This window comes from Daphnia pulex, chromosome 8 (assembly GCF_021134715.1).
Source record: "Daphnia pulex isolate KAP4 chromosome 8, ASM2113471v1".
NCBI classification, from domain to species: Eukaryota; Metazoa; Arthropoda; class Branchiopoda; order Diplostraca; family Daphniidae; genus Daphnia; species Daphnia pulex.
In genome coordinates, this window is record NC_060024.1 from 7,703,570 (window position 1) to 7,728,322 (window position 24,753).

At 37.3% G+C, this 24,753-nt stretch overlaps 1 protein-coding gene across 1 annotated transcript; it reads left to right on the plus strand.

Annotated features, from left to right (window-relative positions):
* The first annotated feature begins 1,429 nt into the window (after positions 1–1,429).
* On the plus strand, positions 1,430–2,466 carry LOC124200608 (angiotensin-converting enzyme-like). Its single transcript, XM_046596879.1, has 4 exons — positions 1,430–1,562; positions 1,629–1,905; positions 1,972–2,204; positions 2,261–2,466. The coding sequence occupies exons 1-4, from the start codon at positions 1,475–1,477 to the stop codon at positions 2,464–2,466; spliced, it is 804 nt and encodes a 267-aa protein (XP_046452835.1). The 5' UTR covers positions 1,430–1,474.
* Positions 2,467–24,753: the final 22,287 nt, after the last annotated feature.

The following is a 24,753-nucleotide window of genomic DNA, read 5'->3' on the forward strand; positions in this document are numbered from 1 at the left end:
GCACGGAGTCTTACCCTTTAGATTTTTGGCTGTTAGCGATGTGTGATGGCGTTCCCTTGGACGAGATGATGATTTTGGCGAGAAAAGTATTGCGTGAGTGTATGTTTAAAACTGTGGAATTATTCTTTTACTTATTTTTTTAATGTTTTTTTTTTTCATTTACAGGAACCCTCAGGTTCCTAAATAAAAAGTCAACAAGGTCCCTTGTTTGCTAACCCAATGGCTGCTACCCTTGAATATCTCTATTTGGCTCCTTACACAGTCCCTCTTTATTTTAGGTATTGCTTTCTGTCGAAACAATCTTCTTTGAATAAATCAATGTTCATTCTGCTTACAGGGTAAAACTTCGCTACTGATCATGGACTCCATTGGTGAAACTGAAAACCGACGAGAGAATGCTGTAATCCAAGACTGATAAATTATGTAGTTAGATTAAATTACAAGTGCATTTCTGGGCTCCCTTCTTTTCTGTGGCCCCGTTTCCCTAACTATCCACTAACCGCCACTAACCAACGCCCGCCGGTGGTCACTCACCCGCTGTGAATTCAGGAGGAGAGGAGGGCTCTGGTAGAACGGGGACTTGGAAGGCGCATGATCCGACGAAAACTTTTAGAGGGTCATGAGTCTAACCCGGAAGCTTAGTATGACTAATCGCTCCCCAGTAAAACTTGCCTCGCACTCTTAATTCTCTCTTCTTCCATTTCCAGGTAATCTCCCTGGATCTACGCCGACACTGAACGTGCGAGTTTTAGCAAGCAATTTACCACCCAATTTGAAAAAAAGTGATAGTTTGTTTTCATGGAAATTTCGTCAGACGGTTACAAAATTTCTAATTCAACAATCTCATGTAGAAATGTGCATCTAGTCTACTGGTGCAAATTGCGATTCTGTAAGATTGATTAATTTAGGTGATTTGTTAAAAGAAATTGTGGGTAGCTGAGCAATTGAAGTAATTCACTTTTTTCTCGTCCCATAATGAAAAATCCCTAGAACCCATCATGCCGAAGTTTCCTCTCTAAAATAAATTCAATTGAGTCGTCGTTGGTTATAATATCTATAGATCTACTGTATATATATCTATTATCATCTATAGATTGTAGAAATCTCAATCCCTAAAAAATCTGCCAAAAAATTAGGTCACAGCTTTATCGTAGTATTTTTCCGTTTTCCTTTTATTCAGGATTCGTTATTGCATCTTTGCATGTTATTATTATTATTATTTTTTTGTTTCCCATTTTTTGCGTTATTCATTTCATTTATTTAAAAGATTTACATTATTTAATCGTTTTTTTTTTAAATTCTACAATGAGTATCGTTAATGCGTACAAATTTTCAGCGTTTTTTATTACTCAGTTATTTAGTATGTTGTTAGAAATACTCAATCTCCGCCGCAGATAAGGGTGTTGTTTTGGGTGTAACCGAAGCGGTGGCCGACAGTCGGCCTGGTTCCTCTCTCCGGAGCGGTTGCAAGGGCATGGATCATCGATTAGCTCTGTTCCACTTAGTGCTCCTTTTCTTAGTCACTTGTCAGGTGTCACCATCCCCAAAAAATCAACAACTCGGTAACTATTAATAAAATTAAAAGGCGAAACAATGTATTTTTTAAATTCGATATTTTAAAATTGTAGAAGATTATCGTAATTCAGCTGACAAATGGTTATCAAAAGTTAACCAAAAGCTCGATAAAGCGGCAAATAGGCATGCGACTTTATCGTGGCAAATTCACACCAACAGAACGACATTAGCCGTTAAAGAATTGAGTAGAGAAGAGCGATCCCGATCGAAATTCAATGCCGAATTATGTGAGGAACGGAAGAGATGGGCTGTAGGACTATTAAGTCGAAGACAACAGAGAATGATGGCTCGATTGTGCCATGGAACACGATTAAATGAAGAACAAACTAAGTCAGTAAACTTTTCTATTGATAATAATTCTTAATACGAGTAATGTTAAAACGATAATTTGAAAAGAATGTTGGTAGAAACTTCGTCACGATTGCAAGCAATCTATTCCGAAGCAGTCGTCAACGTGGCCGGTCAAAATTACACTGGCGAAAGTGAGATTAAAGACGTCATGACCAAAACCCGAGATTATTCATCTTTACTTGAAGCTTGGTCCGGTTGGCGAAATGCTGTTGGACCGCCATCTAAGCAATTATTTAGTCGCATGATTGAAATCAACAACTTTGGGGTCCAATCAGCAGGTACAGTAAACGCGACTTTTATTTGATTTCTTCAATTACTATTGAGGAAATTTTAGGTTTTAACGATACAAGTGAAATATGGAAGAATGAACTGGGAATCAGTAACTTGGAAAACATTGTGGATGATCTATATGCAACAATTCAACCTTTATACGTTCAGCTGCATGCATTTGTTAGAGGTCGCTTGGCTGCCATCGACAAAACAGGAGTGGTTCATTCAGATCGTCCTTTGTCCGCTCATGTTTTAGGTATCAGTTGCTGACTAGGTCCTGGTGGAGACTTCGGAATCCCAGCGCCGTTGTCAATCAGATAACTACTTATCTTAAAAAATAGTTGTAAAAAATAGTAATTTATAAGTGATTGTTTAAATTACATCTTTCTCTTTATCATTTTCACTCATCTTTCTTCTTCTTTCGGACCAATTTAATATTTAGATATAGTAATATTTTTTGCCGCAAATTTTCTTAGTGTATATATCAGCGTATATGATCATCCACTTTTTTGTCACAGGGTTTTATTTTAGTTTCCTCATTTTTGTCAAGATTCGGGTGCCATTGTTGCCTTTTCGTAATTTGATTAATGTTATTTATCGTCGTTTCCCTCAATGGAATACAGAAAACAGCTTCTGATCATGAAGCATAAGCTCAAGCTTAATATTTTTCTTGTTTTGTTCAATAGCTCACTCAAACTGTGCATCATGCATCACTTTACATTATCGCACCAGTCTACCTCTAAGTTTTTTTTTTCAATTAGTTTGCCCCAATTCATTTAGCTACAATTAGACTTTGCCGTAAGTTATTGTTTTTTTGACTCGTTTGGAAAATTCCTGTCTGGCGGCTAGAATGACGCCACATCTGGCAACTCTTCACCCATCCCCCCAAATCTAGATGTGCCCAACAGAGAAGCTCGCGCGTCCTCAGTCTCCATTTGTCTCCTCGAGGTGGTGTAGAAATTGTTTATGCAGTTCTTCTAAGGGGACGATGTTTGAAAAAGTGGGAAAAAAAGCAAATTTATGAAAAAACGCTGCTATTGATAATCGAAACATAGTTATAAAAGTTTCAAGATAATTCTATGTTAAAATACACGACGTATTGCACTTTATAAGGATTTTTTGCTGCGTAAATGTTTGATTACTTAAAAAGTTAACTTGTAAGTATAATAATCTTCTGATAACCAACTCTTAAAATAATCTGACTGTTGATTATCATTCAGTCATTGCGCAGTTGCTATAACATAAAGATTAGTTTTTCTCTCAGCTTTTCCTCTCTTGAACACCAGGATGTACTACATAATGATGAGTTTAGTTGATGATTGACCTTCCCATATCAGGGGATCTTTGTTGTTGCCTGTCCGCCACTAACAAACAGAAACGTATGTATAATTTCTTACTGTGGTTCAACTGATTATGAATGAAGATTAACCAACCATTACGATAGCCGTAACCTACTTTAGTTGCACACGTAATACCATTGCACATGATATTCTTTTATGGTATATTATACAACAGAATAGGAAGGGGTTCAAAAAAAACTTTTTTGCTGACCCATCCCTTAAGATTTTTTTCTTCCTTTCATAGACTGAAGTAAACATACCGTAAAGGTATATTTGAAGCGGTAAGACCCGCGGGCGGTGGCCGCTATATTTTTGGAAGCAAGTGAACAGATATGAGCTGCCTTTTTAAGGGCAAACACAAGGAAGTTTTTTCATTTGTAATATTCTTGCTTCAGTTTTTCAGTAAATACATTTTTTTCTTTACCCTTAACTTTCCGAAAAGGCCCGGCATGAGCTCCAAAAATCTTTTTTTTCATTGTCTTAATGCGTTTATGTCCTTAATAATGATTTCTAAGGAAAGAAATAAAACTTCAAGATTTACGAGACTCACGAAAACCAGAGGAGACAGGACTGGACAGGAGAACGCGGAAAGCAGAAAACTCTCATCTCTCAAGTCTTAAGACCCATTTTAATTCCTTAAATATGTATAATTCCCTAAAAACTTTTGAACACGCACAAGATTTCTGAAGATACTTGATATTTTACCAGACACGACACAAATGAATTTTACATCACTTCTAGTGGATTTAATTATTGTAAATATGAAAACGTTTTTAAAATTTATTAGAGACATTGTAGAAAGATGTGTTGAACTTATCTTTTCTTAAAATTGTTGGCAAACCAAAATTAGTCAACTCAAAAAGAAACGACGGATTTAAGAAATTTGTTATTCACATAGATTCTTAAAGACAACTTCCGGTACCGCGAAAAGATAACAGAACGGGGGATTATTCTTATCAGATTTATGATTAGGTGGTAAAAGTGTGACAAAATGATTAAGCTACGGTTGTTTTCCCTACTATATTCCTGATACAAATTCCAGCGTTGATGTAGTAGTACGAAAAGGTTCAAATTTGAATATTCCCCAGAATTCAATTCACACTTGAGTCAGAGTTTTACAAAAGATGGAGTAGCTAACTGAGCATTTTTTCTACATTCCAAATAATCGTTCGATAAAATCTTCCTCTGAAAGAAATTAGGGATTTAACTAACAACATCAACTGTTAATAACGAGGAATAAGCGGGAAGCGGAAGAAGCCAACAAGTCTAAGATCATTTGAATTTTGAGCAACGTGACAAAATGAAAGTTTTATTTTTAATGTATTCTTTGTATTTGACTGCCTTTAGCTTTAAAGCTTTAAAGATCTTAATCGTATTATATAGTAAGGCTCCTTTAATTTTTCGCTACGGCTATAGATACTTCCGTTTGTTTTTTTAATGTCAACGATTGTCAAGCCAATTTAATCGACTGCCCTTCACAAGTCAGTGGATTTTGTCAAAAAAGTCTTATTTCTTATAATTATAATTATAAAATCAATAAGTTATTTACTTATTTTTAGTACTACTTAGGTACCTACTTACTAGGTTCACTACTTAGGTCTTGAGTATACGAAAACGTACGAAAATTTGCGTATTTTGCGTAATTTGCGTAAACTACACGTGTTTAGATAAATTTGCGTACTTTTGGCAGGGTGTACGAAAATTTTTTTAGTGGTGAACCCCTCGGGCTTTGGGGCAGACTATGGCAGTGCAGACTGCAGAGGGGAACTTTTCCTTGGGTGCCGCCCCCAAAACATTTTGAAATAAATTGATAATGACTAGACACGATCTACCGGGAAGTGAAAACACTTCCAAAGGTCTAGGGGAACTTAATTAAATAAATAAATAAAAAAAAAACCTTCTCTTTTTGCCGGGGAAAGCTCCAATTTAAATGGTTCAGCAACCACTCATAGTTGTTGCATAACGAAATAAATAACGACCTGAGTGGGCGATGAAAAATCAGCTATAAATGATCGGCTTTCAATATTATTTAATATATAGGGCTCTTCGAGGTCTTACTTCCATACGTTTTATGAAGCCGTTTTATCTGGCAACGAAAGAAGATGAAAATTTGTGACCTATCTCTCACCTTTCGGTTGCCGCTGCTGGGGAAGAGGCAGAGGCTGGCCAGCCAGCAGCACATGTATAAGGGCGTCCATATAAGCGGAGGCGTTTTGTGATTTCGTCATTCAAGCCAAAAATTTTCACCCAGGCCAACTCTACTCACGTCACAATTTTGCTCTTTTACCCCCATTTTCACCCTTTTCGTCTTTCGCCTTTCGGCCCTAAGGGCAAAAGAGGGGGTATAGGCAGCACGAAAAAGGTTGTCCGATAGCGTGAGTCCTGAACCTGAAGAGAAAATGAATTTGATCATTCTGAAGTTGAGCACCTGTCTCGACACAGTCATTGAAGCTGATTCCGTTCCATCCTTTGTTTGAACAATTGTACACAATGCGAATGGGAGTTGTTTGAGAAGCTTTCTTCACGCAGTAGTGACACCTCTTTGCGATTTGTTCAGTTGGAACCTGCTCGATGAACTGACGATCTTGTTGATCCTTGATGAGATTAGCGAAAACTTTTAACATTCCCTCTTTTGCGAGATGCTTCACAGTTGCACGAGTCATGGTTTTAACCATAGTTTAGTTGGCAGGAAGCTCAGGATGCTCGGTTTTCCACGGGAAACGAGCTGTATACTGGCCATCATTGAACTCCACACACTTCTTTGCATAGTCAGTTGCTTCGGTGACTTTTTCTAGATAAGGAAATATGCCCCATGTTTCCAATGTCCACAGATGAGACCAATCCTCACTCTCCACTGTCAATGTGTAAATTGATTGACTGCATGGGCTTGTTCACTTTTACACTTTCAAATAGTCCCGACACTAAGTACCCAATTTTCGAATTCATGGCAGTCGGACCTTGACCGCGTATTGGTTTTTCGTCCCCAATGAAGCTCCAGTAAAAGTCGGCTCCGATGAGTCAAAGATCGACTTGAAACATTTTCTCTCCTGTTTAAGGATGAGCCAAGTTGAGATTTTTCAAGTGAGCGAGTTCAAGTACTAGTTGTCACGATACTTGTCATCCAGTTCATCAATAAGAAAATCAATCCCTATTGCTCGAATGGCAATTTTAGTTCCGTCGTTTAAAAGGACGCTTAGCTCTACTACCTCGTAAAACTCTGGCGTTGAACTGGAATTAGCGAAACCTGAGGTGATCAGCAACTCTCTCATTTGTGTACGGAGGCTTTCCATTGTTGGCACCGTTGTACATGGTTACTGATTGTCTTGGATTTTGCTGTCGTGGGGGTTGATTTTGTGGTAACGAGGAGAATTGACCAGCTTCCATCACTCTTAATTCTGCTTTTAGTGCATCTCTAAACTGCTCGAGAGTAAACTCGTCTTGATTGTGCTGACGGGTGACACTTTTGCGCACGTCGCTAGGATGTTTGTCCAATAAGATGCATACCAAAAGATCACCGTAAGAGTCTGGAGATTTCCCAAGAGATTCCAGACTTCTCACGTACGATTCCACAAGATCGTAAAAGCTGAGGAGACTTTTCAAATTGGCTTCCGGTTTCTGAATTTTATAAAGTGCGCGCAGGTAGGCAGCAATTACCTTAGGTTTTAGTCCATAGCGTTCTTTGAGAAGATCAATCAGCACTTCGTAGTTTTCATTACATGGCGTCAACCCTGCTACCGTAGTTAACACATTTTGGTCAAGTTGACCCACAAGATAATTAAATTTGTTGATTTCAGCGAGGGTATCGTCGTTGTCGATTTTTGCGCAGAATGCCTATACCAGAAAGGCTGCCACTGAAGGAAGTCCCAGTTGAATCGAGGAAGAGATAACTTGGGTCTGCTGGTTGATCTGTTGGGTACATTAACACGTGGAACTTGATTTTGCCCTCTATTAAGATGGTGCCTGCGTCGTAAAACGTTGAGTTGAAAGCGATGGAGATCTATTGCGGTTCAAAAGGGAATATTTGCTGCTAAGTCAGTATCTTCCACTTCTCGCCGTAAATCATCCTCTTCAATAAATTCCTGAATTCGTTCATCAAGACCTTCTAGAGCTAATCAACGTGAGTTGAGTTCTGAAAAATTTCTCTCTACTTCATAAACCTTTTGTTCTGGCGACATTTCCACCATTCCAACAATTTCGTCGAGTCTTTCTGAAATTCGCGTGGCTGCTGTTCTGCCACCTTTTCGTAGAACCACCAAACGTGCTAGATCCGCCATTCCAAAGAAATAAAATTCGAACCAAGTTACTGAATTGGAGTCGAAAAGGTCCAAAAATGTCGGTGGCCTCACGTGGTGTTGCCCCAACGGTCGATGAAAGTGGATACTGGTTACGGCACCACAGTGGGTGATGGTGGATGATCACGGATGATGATGGATAAATCAAACGTTGTGTTTTCGAGCTTGCTTGCTACAAGAGAGAGAGATGGCCGCCACGTGCTGTGACGCCAACGTGCTGTGCGTAACTTGTTTAGACGTATCAGGACCTATTATCCTGGTTACGGCTCCAAAAATGTCAAAAATGTTTCTATTTGACACTAAGAGTAGAATTTTCTTTTCGTTTGAATTGACTGTATTGAGGGATAAAAATTTTCCCGAACATGGGAAAAGAACCTTTCGGTTGTGTGATTAACAATGAACCGAGGAGATGGAAGAGGACAAAGCCAAGGGCAAGAGATGAAGAGGAGAGGGGTAAAACAAAAGAAAGGACAAAAGCGTTTCTCTCGAAGGAGGTAAAAAACTGACACCCATCACCCACTGCACTCTGCAACATCCGTTCTCCCATTTTTAAATAAAACAAACATTTAAGTTAGTTATTTTACGACAAAAAAGAATTACTCAAGGAATGACAACTGGTTAGGGAAAGTGTTGGCTAACATAAATCCCATTGGTGATTTGTTTACTCGTGAAATATGTTACCATATAACATGTTATCAAGTTTTTTGTAAATGGGAAGAACAAACCAAATGCAATTGATTCAAACAATGAATATGTTCAACATAGAGAAGTTAAAAGGATTAGTTCACAAAATTTAGCAGGGCGAAGTAGTCTCAAAAATAGACTCGGCAATTCTTGAATCAATGAAATATCTTGAAGAAAACAAAGACGAGTTGATCAATGTAAAAGAAAATCAGCCAATTTATGGCTTTCTATGGCTATGAGCCAAATTCCAAAATCAATAGATGAAGTCAAAGTTGTTTGACCATTATGGGTCTGAAAATTTTCAGTAAAGATTAGACGATTCTGCTGATCTTATTTATTTAACAACATCAACAGAGAAAAAATAATTCGGGAACTTAATTTGAATTGGAATAAAATACTATTAGACTAGCCTACTAGCAGACAGGTTAGGCGTTGTACGTTGCATTAGACAGTACAAGATACCGGTCATCTTTTATGGAGAATTTTTGCTATTATTCACAAACAGAGCCTCTCAATAGGTGATCTTTTAAGCTGTCCCTTATCTCGGATTTTTCAACTTTCTCTTTAAAACTTTTCAACTTGCATATCTTTGTTGCTTGTAAAGATATGAATTGCATATCCTTCTGTGGATTGCAAGATTTCATCATCCACTTTGATCACCCACTCGTGTAACTCAGCAAACTGTTTCCGGATTGAACGTCTTACATCAAGTTCGACAGAGTCATATATGGTCGCCCTCACGGACGTTTTTGAACTCTTCTCTTCAGGCAGAAGCGTTCATCACGATCAATTCGTCCAATGACGGCGTGGCAATGCTAATTATTTCCTCCCTGTCATTAAAAGGCTATAATAAACGAAAATGTCAATCTTATTTTGACGGGGTTATTTTGAACGCCATACACAAAATTGCTTGTTGTGCTAAACAGACTACAAAACAAGAAAACAAAACTTTTCTTATACTTTTTTTCATTTCATTTCATTTCTTTGATTTCCATTACTTTAAGCGAACACAAAAATTATACCATCAAAACGGAAATAAAATTCCGGTTTGATTGGTATATTAATACATAATAAATATTGGGTTAAACTATTTTAAATATATATATTCTTAAACTGTTCAAAAAAGCCCCTTCGGCGGGATAAAACAGTACAAAAAGTCTGTAAACTTAAACCGTTAATATTTAAGCTATTTATTACTAGAAAACATTGTTTAAAGAAGTTTTTAAAAGAAGAAAACCTGGGCTACATTTTGGTATCAAAACAAATACTTATATTAGCTTGTATTGAAATAAATTTAAACTATAACAAAGTTTTCACAATTTTGTTCAAAATAGCCCCGCTCTTCCCTACTTGAACGAAATTTGAAATGTGTGAATTTTCTACAATGACCCTGGCGTTATGCAGGGAAAAATTTCCCCTGCTACGGTTGTATTCTTGATCTCATTGATGAATGCTTCAAATCTTGGTACCGGCAAGCAGGTGCTGTTCATGGCCCCAATTTTGATAAGTTGGTTAATGTAGATTGTCGCACATAATCTTTTTCCCACAGCCTCATCATCATTGGATTGTAATTCAGCCTTAAATGGATGTCCTACATAACGGGAAATTAAATATTCTATAGACATTTTTTAACATAAAAAGTAGTAATAAACAATTTACCTCGAACTCGTACGGAAGTGCTGTAACATCCAGCTTGCTTCGTTGAACGAATCACAGGTAAGGTCCTCACATATTTTGTGAGAAAAACAAATGGGTCCGTCAATATTAAGATGACACTGGATGTGTGCAGGAGCCAGTGGGGGCAAAGCAGCCAAGGCACCATCGTTGTTGACAGGCACAGGTTGCAACGGTGGTGTGCCGGAATCTGAAAAAGAAATACATGATTAAATTTTGCACAAAAAAAAACAACAACAAAACTATTCAAAAACTTACTCATTTTGGACCTCGCTCCTCTAAACACATATTAGTTTATGCTGAGACCTGAGAGATGTTGGCCCTTAATGTATAGTTCGTTGCATCAGAAACTTTACCGTCAAATCATACTGAGGAGGTGTGGCGAAAGGTCCCACTTGTACATGAACATTTTCTATGAAGTAAATGATTCCTACAAAATTGCGAGGTACAAAACAAGCCTGATCAGCAGTCGTTATTTAAATTAGTTATTTAAAAAACCTGACTGGGTCAATTAAAAACTGCAAGAGAAACAAGTTCAACCGCCTACCTCAAAAGTAATCGTACTCCGTACTGTCTAAATATTTATAAACAACGCCACCAAAGAGACAAAAAGAAAGAATAGAGATAAATTGTTCCCACCTTTATGCCCAGTTAATACGGCCAGGCATCCAAAAGTGATCCATCAGTAGAATAGTTGAAATGGAAGGAAAGAAATGCAGCAGGCGGGATAGGGAAAATCGCGTCCTCGTGAATACACCCACATAAGTGTAATTTAATTTAATTTGACCCTCAACTGTAATGTTTTCCAACTTAAAAAAATTATAATTTTTGTGTAAAATGAATGAGGAAAAAAGCTCTGTGTCAATTGATTTCAGTGTAAATAGAATACTTTTAAATAATAGAAAAAATAAACAGAAAACTATGTCAGTAGGCCTTTGCCACGGTCTTTGTCTCCTTGGCGGCCTACATTTTAACGGTCAATGCACAGAAACCGACAGATTTGAGAAACTGTAATCGACAATCAGTTCTCACGGAAGTTTATAGCCTACTTCACCAATTGGAGTAGGCTATGGTGAAATGCCATTATTAGCAAAACAGCCATGATTGCATTAGTTATTAGATTTTGTCGTGCTGCCATCATCCATCAGCATATTGTTGCAAATTTTCAATCGTTTGATTGTAGTGAGCATTTGGCAAACGAGTCCTTTCACACAAAAGTTTGCTTTCGTTTCTGTATTTACCTTAACCTGGCCCCCTATAAGTGTCCCGTTACTTTCTTGAGTGGTTGAAACGAAGCAGTCAAATCAGCAAGGAAATGTTTGAAACATCCCGTGTGACCATATCACATTGGTGCAAAAAAGTAAAGTAAGGCACGTTTTACCAACTTTGGATTTTGTTAAATACCAACATTATTGCTACAATTATTCTTATTAGATCAAAATCATTTCACCACTTAGCTCCAGTGCAACAAAACCAGCCGAGGCTTTTCAGTGCAGTTTAATTTTTGAAGTTACCTCTGCCCGTGAAAAATCCAACAATGTAGAACAAGTACAAAATGAACATTGAGTGACAGCAAAAACGACCTATGTGAACTGCCTAACACAATGTTCAACTAATTACTTAAAATAAGAAGAATTCCAATATCAAGCAGTTTACATGGGGATTGGTACCATGGATTACAATTCCACACAGGACGACAAAATATCAGAAATAATCGAAATAATACAAAATATCTTGAAAATCGACAATCGACAATCTGTTTTCACGAAAGTTGATCTGCAGCCTGCAGTGTGCAATGTATAGCCTACTCCACCAATTGGAGTAGGCTATGGTGAAATGTCCATTCTATATGTCCATTCAGTTCATTATGACAAGTAGAATATTTTTATCCTAAGCGATTAATAATTTTTTTTTAAATAACGAGCGTTAGTTGTATCGCCTTTGGCCAGTCTGAGGCAATAAGATTCTTACGTACTTGTCCACGAAAATTTCTACAAAATAGAGGTTTTAAACACAATCTTTTTTTTACCGTTACCAATAAAAAAAAATTATTAATGATTCTTTTTATCACGAGTTTGATCCATAGAATTTTACGTTCCTCTGTGGTGAACATGTTCTCAAACTTTAACGGAAATTTCAAGATATGGCACGATTTTCAGTGTTGCTATTTTGTTTGAGGTGATTAGAATACGTTAGAGTCAATCTTCCAATAGACGTTGCCGAAAGTCACGTGACGCCGTATTTTACCCAATAAGATGATTCCTTGAATACTCTCAATCATGCCTATTCTCGACATGGCACGAAAAGTTTGTTTAACAAAGCCCCTGACAAAGCTGCCGCCAGATAAAGACCACGTCTTTATCCATGCCGCCATGTATACCAGCAAAATTAAAATTAAAATTAGCAACGCCAAATTTTAACAGACTATGTCTGTAGTTGTAAATGGCATCGAATACCTTCGAAATGGGCCAAATCTACAAAGTAAGAATTAAAAAAAAAGATTTCTATTTTCAATCAATATATTAATTTGTTTTATGGGTTTTAAAGGAGTTTTAGATAGGGCATAACATTCTGTTTTCTGTATTTTTTGAAAACATTAATTCCTATTTTAAATCTTATTTGGCAACATCGCATACCACTCACAGTGAGCACTCTAGAGCTAGCACTTAACGAATCCCAGAGCCGGCTAACTGGTGGAAGACGTTGTCAAAGTGGTTACCAGTGAAGAAAATAAATTTACCTGATTACAACAACCCGGTTATCATTTGAGATCAATTATCGATAAATTTGTTATAATATCTTCATGATCGTGTTACGTTGCAGTGTCTGCATAGTTTTTTTTACAGATAAGCATGCGGGGGTGATATTTCCGCCAACTCACCATCACCACCGACGGATAAATATAATTACTGGGCCGATGATCTTACGATTGTATTTGACGAAGCAACAAGAAACTGGGTAGACCGGAGGAAGGAGATGTGTTGTGGAAATATTGGAAGAGGACACAACCATCCCAGCCAAATAAAATTGATGCGAAGAGGTGGGCGCGATTCTTTACTGGAACTTGTCCAGCAAAGAAACCGCTTGCTCCTCCCATTATATTTATGTTTCCCATGGCGCATTTCTTATTTTGTGAAAAACTCAACAACTCTGTACTTACTCAACAACTTGTACTAATTTTGCCAGTATCTTTAAAACGTAAAAGTTCAGGATTCCACCTCTTTGGCTTACACAGTAACACCGTGTCGTTAGGAAGTTTCCTTTGAGACTGACGGTCGAACAAAGGGTCGAACAAAAACCAGTTGGAATTGCGTCAACAAAAAAACAAACGGATGGGAGCGGAAAAAAGGCAAATTTTACTTTTTCGTTTTTTAACTTCAGGAAATTAAAACAAAAATCTGAAAAAATCAGAGGTGTTCTCACTACCTATTGCAAAGACTTTCGGTAGGTACTGTATATCCTTTTTTAAATGTTAATCTTCAGTAATAACTCTTTTTTTCGCTGTTTTTCAGGAAGTCAAGGCGGTTTCTCCCGCAGTGAAGCCGGTCGGCTGCTCCTTTCACTTTACCTAATCCTATTTCCGTAACATCAAGGCTATAGGACTAAGTCCAGTCTATACAAAGGACAGACAAACCCGGAAAACATGTAGGGAATTGATTAGCCTGCACCTGCTGTCAATCTAGAAAATCTGAAAAGTTTTGAGAGCATTGCTTCCAACGCCACAGGGCTAATGCTCACTTCTGCAATTATGTGGAGACAACATACATTAACAGCACGATTTGGCCACCAGAATGCTGGTCAATGTTTATGCAGCACATAAGGACTAATAACAACGTGTAGGGTATCCAGAATAACCTCAAAGCTGTTGCTGGCAAGTTATCTGTTAATCAGTTTGTTATTTTTGTAATAGTATTTCTTCACTAGGATTTTTGCATCAACCAAGCTGGCGACCTTTTTAATCAAGATGAAGGGAGAGACGAATAACATTTCCACGATCGCCAAACTATGGTCACAAAAACCAGTCCTCGAACAAACTGAATAAGGATGCGGAATCCAAACAGCGCTGACCATCATAGTGGAATCTTTGACGAAGTTGGACATCCCTCTTTCCTCTTAAGAGCTGCTTTGGCAGCTCAGAAAACTCACAAAGAAGCACTCCAAATCGTATCTAGAGAGCTGAGGAACGGCCAGGAGAACGAAGACTTCGATTTATGTTATTCTTCCTTTATATTTAATCTCTTTTATCAGTATTGATTCCGATTACAATTCCTTATATTCATTTCGGTTTTATACTTAATTTATTCCATCAATCATATCGAATCTACTGTTGTATCTTAGATATGAGGTTCAATCCAATCTTCATTATATCCTATATTATATATCATTATATCCTTTGGTTTCACATATTTCAATCGGTATGAACGTTATTTTCACATGGCCCAGGTGTGGACATCAATGGATCTGCACCTCATTGAACTGGATTTTGATTTTTAAATTGTATTCCGATTGTTCTCCATTACAAAAAATTATTTTTGGACATGGCGACATTTGTCCACAAGAACTTGACAACTATTTTCAAAAATATGCAGGTTAATTATTGCTATTCTGTGTATTTAGAAATTTGTATTTAAATATAAATTTCATACGAAGAGGAATTCATTATTCGAAACGTTTCTTGTTTTTTTAGGAGGACGAGTAGTTTAGTAGGTAATTATGGAATTCAACGAATTTGTACTGTAACTTGTAAACAAATATAATTTGTTTTGGACGGTTGAGATAGTAATGTCGTTTTGATATGTTTCACGCGCAAACTAAAATACGTTCATTTCTAAAATTTCTGAACTACAGTTCAGAGAAAAAGCACAAGCAGCTCAAACTCGTCCAGAATGAAGCTTTGTTGACAACCTTCAGTGACATCTAGTTTTACAATAATCAAGCAGTATAGCCATTAATATAGGCACCAAACAGAACTGGTTATTACTTTGTATTCAGTAACTACCTAAATTTTCCGCACAGCTGAGAGAAACTTATGGGACCTCAAAGTCACAGCCTACGCAGACGACATCTCCCTTGTTGGCTCTCGTCCCAAGCTCCTTCAGTGGACGCTGGACGCCATGTGCTCTATGGCCGCCTCGCTCGGCCTCCGATTCAATGGAGCTAATTGTGCCACTATCTCCTCTTCAAAAAGAAAATGGGATACCTCTCTACCCCTCTAGATCGACGGAGAGCCAATAAGGACCCTGGACGAAGGCGATAACGAGACATACTTGGGCGTCCCAATTGGATCTCGCCTACTCTTCCGCTCCACCACTTCCCTCCAGGGAAACATCACCAAAGTGATTGACTCGGACCTCGCTCCGTGGCAGAAACTGGGAGTTTTCCGCAGCCATCTCATCCCTTCACTTTCCCACCACCTCGCAACTGGCCGAGTGGAAATATCGTTACTATCGGAACTAGACAGGAGCTGCACTGTCTTCCTGAGAGTCCTACCCAACGTCCCGCAGGGTCAATCCATGCTAAATCGACCAATGCCGTGCGCGACCAAATCACAGATTTGCATTAAAATGTAACCACCTACTGTTAAAGACATCATGATTTTGTGGTGAAATTTTTTTTTCAATCAATACAAAAAAAGATATCGAATTTTGATTTTTTCCGTCTTTTTTTTGCGCGTTTTTCGCGTTTTTAAATTAAGTCTTTTAAATTTAAGTCTTAAATTAAGTTCATTCTTGAAATATAAAAAAAATTAATTAACCTACGTCTTTAACTATTTATCAGTGCCCAATGTGTCCTCCAGGAAAATTGATATAGCTTAAAACGGCTTTTGAATTTTTCTAATTAGGCCTAGATTTTACGAACAGCAAATTAACATGTTCGTTTGTATCCCTTTAAAAACTCGCCGAGGTTTTTCTTAAATTAAAGTCTTGGTAGTCATCGAAAGATGGGAAATATTTGGAGTTTTTCAGTCTTTCCCTCGCCATTTTTACACCCTTTTCGTCAGTTTCCCCCCCCTTTTGGGCCCTCGAGGGTGTTTGAATCGACGCGTTGTGACGAAAGGGGTGTGAAAAATGGCGAGGCAGGCATATTCTTAATGTACAAGGGTAAAAATATTACCGTTCCCAAATATACAATCAATGTCTTCTTCATCAAGAATGAGAAGATGTGTTAAATATTACTAGGGAATGGTCCAACTCCTTCTCATCAGCATGACTTCACAATTGTAAAGGGACTAGAATGATAAATTTAATTGGACTGTTCCCTTTTATGGGGTCACTTCAAATTTTATTCTTGATGGAAATAGGTTGAGTTGAACATTCCCATTGTGTTCACCAAAGTGACCGAAGACATATAGTCTTCTGAATTATTATTATCTTGCAATAATATCTGAATTTATATTTTAAAAAAAACTCACTAATATTTGAGATGATGACATGCCTTGTTTTAGGCATTTATTTCAGACATCCCCTCATGCGAGTCGTCCTCTCCTAGCTTCCTTTGCCAAAAGATGATGATGAAGACGTTGATCCAGTTCCTGCCGATGAAGCTAGTTTCAAATTCATGAAGTTAGTTCGTGAAAGTTTGGCATTGGATTCTGCAAGGCATTATTGCAGTAAGGCGTCATTGTTGATATTTATGACCCCTTTTTTAATTTGTTGTTTTTTACTTTTTGGTATGCCTAGGCAAGCGAGGATTAGATTTAAAAAATGTCATGCGTCAAAAGGCGGAAGAAAAAGACGGTAATGGCGATAGTTGTGGGTGCTGTGGCGTTTTTGTAAATTTGTACTCAAATAATCATGAACTCGAGTATACAAAATGCAGCGAGTTATGGAGAGCAATTTTCTGTTCACTAACTGAACAATTAAAAGTTCAGATGAAACGTCAGTGTCAGTCGAGTCATGTCAGTCACTGAAGAGATTATTTAAGCAATTCGTTGGCAAGTTTCCCCGTTGCATGGACTTTTACATATCTTGCAATCAGAGGAACTGCAGAATATTGTACCATTACCAATCGTTTCTGGCCTATTCTTTATGAGATGCAGGTGCTTTGTGGATGTTTTAAATTATACAAAAAATCAAATTTGTTTACCTTGCAAGACAAAAGTAATTACAACAATCACTTTCCCAAATACAATTAGACTTAAAATGAAAGGCCGAAATGCTAAAGAGGAAGGAAGTTCATCACGTTCATCAGCAAGAGGTCAAGCAGAAAGAAAGATGGCGACGAAAATTCGAAGAAGAATGAAAAGCCTACGTGCTCCTATAACGCCCTGATCATGATGGCCATCCAGAGCAGCGCCGAATAGTGCATGTCCACCAACGGTATCTACGAGTTCGTTATGAAGAACTTTCCACACTACCGGGACGGCAAGCAACGATGGAAGAATGGCCTTCGCAGAAGTTTATATAAATACAAGTACTTCGTCAAGGTTCCACGCTACAAAAACGACCAGGACACTGGGAACTATTGGATGCTCGATCAGTCCACCCCAAAAAAGCCTCCCCTCTGCCTCAGTCACTTAGTGCTTGTTCATCAGTTTTTTCCAATTCTTCTGAAAAAATCATGAATTTAAGCAAAAATGCTGTAAGAAAAAATGACACAACATGACCGAATGCATATGCTAATTTTTTCAGCAAAAAAGAAAAGGCAAAATCTGAATCAAAAAATGAAGAACTTGATGATGAAGATAGAAGAAAATTCTTAAAAATTGTGCGTGAAAATTCATCATCATCATCTGAAGCTGCAAGGCATTATTGCGGTAAGAAGTCATTTTAAATTAGTTTGCCTATTTTTTTAATTGTTTTTTTAATTCCTAGGAAAGTGAGGACTATTCTTAGAATATGTCTTAAAGGAAGAGGTGAAAGAAAAAATGCCAATGGTTGTTCCTTTTGCGGCGTGTATGGAAATTTAGCCTTCCATTGTGTGAAAGGGTACAACAACAAGTATTCAACATGCAGCGATTTATGGACATCTATATACTCGCTGCTTACTGAACAACTGAAAAGTTCAAATTCAACGCTACTAACAAGCGACTTAACAAACTTGTAAGCGATTGTGTTATGGGAGAATCCGGAGAGGTTACCGGTAATGAGAGAATGAACACGAACAATCTGTATGTTTTCTTTATGAAAAAGTAAAGTAAATTGGTTTGGATAGAGTTTGATTGACAGAAATGATTGTTTGAATTTCCACTTTAACATTAATAGTGTTGATGGAATGAAACAATCTATATTCCCAAATGGTTACGTTTGTAGTTTCGACGAAATTCTGAATTTCTCTGACTTGTGTCTCCGTTACATGGAATGATGCATATCTCACAATCGATGGAGTTAAGAAATAATTCTCCGTTACCAGTCGCTACTGGACCGAAGTGTCAAAGATGCTTGCACTTCTGGGATTCTCTTAGTAATGCAGAAAAAACAACTTTTTAATCCATGCAGTCATTACAAAACCTATGCAAATAATTGGATATCATTGGGCACCTACCGAAGATTATTGAAGAAGATTCAAATAGAAAGCCAGTAACGTGTACTTTTTATTGTGGTAGAATCTCTGGTTTTGATGTCCCTATGGATGAAGATCACTTCATAAAATTAAAAGAGTGTTTTTTAAATAGCGTGAGGTGAGTTACTGTTATTCCTGCATTATTATTAATTAATTCCTACATTAATTTACTGACTCTTTTTTAGTAATTATGGGCCATTTGGTCAAACCAATCGAGTAGGAAATCCCTTTAAGGTCAAGCATAGTGGGGTTTTTGTTGCAAGAGCCAATTAGCTTACAAGCAAGCATACAATCCAGATTTCGGCGTCCTTCGAAATCAAAAGACAATTGGTTGGCAATGGGTTGGTTGCCAGAAATCTTGATTTTCAAGTACCGACCAATGGACATTATTGTTTTAATTATGTCCCGACCTGCATCATTCACGATTTCGCCACACCATTTGGTGAGTTTCTTTCCATTGTTCTACTCCCGTAATTAGGAAAAATTTTGCTGTTTAATTTTGTTTCATAACAAATTATTTGTTTTGCAGAAAAGTTTCTTGGAAGATTTATATCGACGCGGTATTCCAAAAGATTCGTTATATTTCTTTTATTATGGATTGGAATCTACGCTAAATCGCTCATTTAATCATGAAACGGTGGAACTGGCTTCAGATATTCTCGAAGCGATGGAGTATAACATAACGCCGTACGGCAAACGCCTTGGCCACTTAGCTGTCCTGTACGCCGCTATCGAAGGTAAGTTTGAGTATTCCAAAAATACATAAAAGTTTATTTTTTTTTTCAATATCTCATACATAACATTTTTTCTTAGGTTGCAAACAACGACATGGTAGGCCACCTGTTGGACAATCAACTTTAGTGGGGGACAAGACCTAATTCACAGACGATTATACAGGTAATAGACGATTTCCAAGTAGTGTACTGCAGCATTTAATATATTTACAATAATTCTTCATGATCTTGATTTTTTTTATGTATTGCAGGATAACGTGGAACAATTGTTTTCAAAGAAAAAATGTAGCGCAACAAACTGTGGAACTCCTATTGCCGAAAAATGTGCCCTTGAATGTTGCGAATGTCTGGAGTGGTTTCATGGTGATTGCGTTGCCATAACAAAATCATTAGCCGCAGAGATGGACGCAAATGCATTGCAATTCACTTGCAATACCTGTTTGGAAAATGATCGAGAAGAGATGACACCTTGTCACACTGGAGTTTCGTCGCCGCATTCCAATATTGGAACATATCCGACAACGACTCTGAACAAAAAAATCTGGCTATGAGTAGGCAGATGAAACGACACTCTATAACCGATGAGCCAAAAGCTGGTCCAAGTGTCGAAAAGATCTCCAAAATGTCGCAAAAAATGCCAGAGGGAACAAAACTTATAGCGTCGTCGTCGCATTCCAATTGGAACCTATCCGACAACGATTCTGAACAAGAATATCTGGCTATGAGTAGTAAATAACGAATCGGCTTCGAAATAAATAGCTGAAAGAATGTATGGTGTACATTCTCGTAATATACATGTGATGTGCATGCAGCGAACACTCATTAAATACAAACTTAGAGTCGAATGTACGAGATGATTGTGTATAACAGCAGAGAAAGAGAAGAGGTGTCTTCTTGATTATTTCACAAATTCAACTGCCAGAACATCGGGTGACACGAGTCCGTCTGCTTCGCTGGCTGCTTGCACGCCATCTCGGAGTCGCCCATGAAATTGGAGTCTTGAAGAAAACTAGAAGAAGAGTTCAATTAATTGAGAAACCACATGTCGTCTAATATAAATAACATTTTTCAAACCCCTTGCTAGGAATAAGATTTTAACTGTTTCCTATTTCATTGCATGTTTTAGAATACCCATTTTGTCGTCCGATTCTGTAAGGTGATTAGTCGTTCACTTTCAATAGTAATTCACAGTAGTAACTAATAAAATGTTTTGGAAAATGAGTACGGGTGCATAAAAAATAAGTTTTATCTGGCCCCCTTTTCCGTATGAATACATCCCCCACAACAACATTGCGCAATTTCTTAGAAAAAACAATTATTCAATCTTGCAACACTGTTTTTTGGCTGTCTTTCATAGGGATAATAATTTTTTCTCAAGACAGTCGAAATTTAACACAAGATGAAGATAATCGACAATGCAACGATGCGTATAACAGGTCAGCGGGGGTTACGTCATTCCGTTTTTGGTCAATTATTAAAAAATTTACAAGGAAAGTCAGCCACCAACTACAGATCGCTATCGTATCGATTGCCGTGGCATAAACGCCAAAAAACAATCCGGATATTACATAAGCGCCCAACACGGTGGTAACAGCTGCGACCACTTTGAAGTGGGTGGGTGGCAGAAAGCCAACGCGGTCGATGAAGACAAAAAATGTGAGGATTCCCACCAAAGTTAAAACAAAAAGACGGCATGTTGAAACAAGGAAATTTGCCACCCTGGCCACCTCGTCGACTCTGAGTCTTTTCAATTTAGCCTTTGAGTCCGATACAGATATTTTTTTTTCCTCGAGCGCAGCGATGACACAGAGGTAGGGTTCACTACCACACATATACCAGGAAAAGTGGTCCCAAACGAATATGAATGCCCGCTTAGGACAACGCGTAGATTGATTTTGCACGTCACGAGGTTTGTTTCTTGCACTGTACCATGAGCCAATGCTTGGTTTTTTGTCTTCATATCCCTAAAAAAAGACAATATGTTAAGTTGCAATTATGAATGTTGTTCATGTTGTTTAAATATTTTTTACCTAGTGGAGAACTTCTTTGCACTCTAGATTGAAAGTGCACAAATGTTTCAGAACACAAAACAACATATTTTCTTCTGTTGAATCTGCGAAGCATTGTCAGCAATGATTTGATGAACTTGGTTTGCCATGCCATGTGAGCTGTTCAAGCTCATGTTAGAAACATTAATCCCAATCACTGCAGGAAAACTGCACTCTAGATACCTCTAGAACAGGGCGAAGAAAAAATAACTTGGCTAGTTACTGCAAAGATTTATTGTTATTTCAAAAGGTGACAAAGCGAGAGACAAGCACATGTGGTCTCACACATGTGAAACAGAATACGATTTGCGACCACAGTTTTGAGACCGCACGTAAAACATAAGGAAACACAACAAATAACAGTCACAACACTTAAAATAGTATTGAATTTTAATGATCATCGATGAAAAGGCAGGCTGAAAAGATATAGTGTTTTGAAAAAAAAACTGGGGCTGGAAAATCCTGAGTAATCGCGAATGAACCCTCGACCGTGATCGTCTGTGTCATCTGAAACCATGGAACGGGGAGGTACTAGCTCCACCGCCACCGCTTGATAGCGTGGGCTAACATCCAAAAACACAGGGAGGGTGGGTTTACGCTGAGCATTGCTAGGGCATTTGAAACGGGCAACAAAGTAGACATTAAATAAGAAATAAACCGTTGCTTTGCAAATAGCACTGGTAAATAAAGTATTCATCGGATTAATTTACTTTACAAAAGTAATTTGAATTTTGTATTAAAAGACGCATTAAAGTGCCAATTGAAATTACATTTCTCATTGCTGGGCGGATTGAGTTGCTCTTTACGATTGCGATTACTGTTACTTATTTGATTTGCAGATGTCCCATTTGGCTTGCCATAGTCTGGAGGGACCTTTACTTGAATTTATTTCGCCCACCCTTATGCTAAGGGGAGAAAAACAGTGGAGTTGATTTTGCTAGTTTCGTCCACCAAACGGAATTCCGGTATTTCTAATTGTTTTCCCGTATCGTTGACCGTTAAGAATACATCGACATTGACACAACATTATTGACATACCAAACACCATCTGTAAGCCTAAAATTACGTAGATGAAAACAACGATACAAAAAACAACAAACTTGTATGCCATGCAAATACTTACACAACATATTTTTAAAATAAATTCTGGCTTACAAATTTGTATTATAAAAAAACTCACATTCTAACATAAAATCAATTTTTTTATTGGTCAGCGTTTTCAAAATCACGTTTTTTATTATGTCGTGAGCCACCGACAAATTGAAAATATTTTATTTCTGTTCCCTGTAGCCACAATTTTTAATTTAAACATAAAAACAATAACCATTCGACAGAGAATTGGATTTTCTGGTTGGTTTTTCTTTCGTTTCCCAGGTTTGAATTTTGCATAGTAAAAGAGTAAAAGAAATTAACAACAAATATTGTCGGAAAGTGAAGAAAATGAGTAGTACATCGATCCTAATCCAAATGGAATGTAAATTTGTTGGTTTTTCTTCTATGTAAGAATTTTAAACATTGTTTTCTAAGTTCTAAGTTTTTTAATAATTTTAGTAGTGTAAATGTCACTCCAGGAAAGAAGTTTCTTCTTTCTGAGGAATTATTTGAGTTTATATATCCGATGTTCCTCGCAAGAATGCCAGATTATACAAATGCCTCTCCCCAGGTTGTATGGCAAACAAAAAGAAAGATAAGTCCACCTGGACTTGTACCTCAACGAAGAAGAGGATGGAGATATGGTGTATTTCGAGATAGGCGAAATATTGGATGGACTTCGTCGAGATGAGGCTGATCAGCTTGTCTAAAAAAACGTCAGACTTTCAGTTCATCGACGCTTCGCTTGCCACCTGATTAATCTCATTGCAAAAGTTGTTTTGCTTAGATTTCAGATTTCAACTATCAACAATTACATAAAACGACTTTTAAAAAACTAACACACAGTCATCGAGTTCAATGAGCTCGATGACCAATTCTGATATCATCCTTCGTCATCTTGATCAATTATACGTTTTGCAAAAATAAACACGCTGCAATTCAGAGTTTGACGCAGTAAACTGAATTGTTTGATTGCTAAAAAAGGCCGATGTTTGAGAAAACTATTGGATGAGTTATGCTTATACTTCAGTTTGCTCTAATGAAGAGCAATGCCTAAAGATATTGAATGGATCATGAAAATTGTAGCAGAACCTTTGAATATTCTTCAAGGCGAGAAAAACGTTGGATTAGGTTATTTTTGCCACCCATTTCCACCTTGAAAATTAAATGAAAAGCTCCCATGGACGACGCAGCAATTATCCATTGTCAACCTTTAATTTCTTGTGTTCTTGACTCTATCAATGAAAGGTATTTATAGTGATTTCTATTTTCCGTGTTTAAACATGTTACTAAACTTTTTTATTGTTCAGATTATCCACATGTTTTCGGATAATGAGCTTTGTTTAGCAGCCATTTGCAAACCCATGTTTAAGTTATCTTGGCTTGATACTGAAGATAACGTCCGTCGTGGTAAAAAATAGCTAAAGGGAGATTTTCCAAAGCATCCAGGGATTTGTAGACGAGTCTGACACGTAAGGAAACTTCTTAAATATATAAAGCGAAATGTATATTCTATTATTCTATTATTCTATATTCTGTTATTCTATATCCTTTTTAGATCAGATAACTCCAGTCATAGAACTTCTTCCTTCAAGAAGAAGCATCCTCCATTTCTTAATATCCAAGTTCACAAAACAAAAGAAATAAGTGCAAAAAATTTCTTTTCCTGCAATTTCAAGAAAAATGCCAATATTCAATCTCATGGCGAAGTTGATTCCTAATATTGTTACTAACAATGGATAATTCCATACTATTACCATACTTTCACTAACAATTTTTTAGTGAAAGGAGTATGTGAAAGAAATGACCACAACGAAATCTACTTCGGCTAATAATACTTTCGTTACATTTATTTTGCTATCCTTCTTAGCAGTAGCTTTATTTTTCGTACCTAACAGCAGAAAATCGTCCACATGCAAAATGAATTCATCAGCAGCGTTTAACAAAACAGTTATTGACATGAGTCTGCAATCTTTGTTGATTGTAATGGTGTAAATGACCACTCTCATTTCCAGAGACAACAGGAACTAAATTGTTTATTATTTGTTTCGATTTAGGTTTCTAACGCAATGAAAGACTTGCAAACATTACAATTACTGTTGATGGTACGTAATAAAGCACCTCTAGAAAACAAAGAAAATGGCTCATGAATCTTTCTATACATGAAAAGACCCATTTGTTTTGTTTTCTT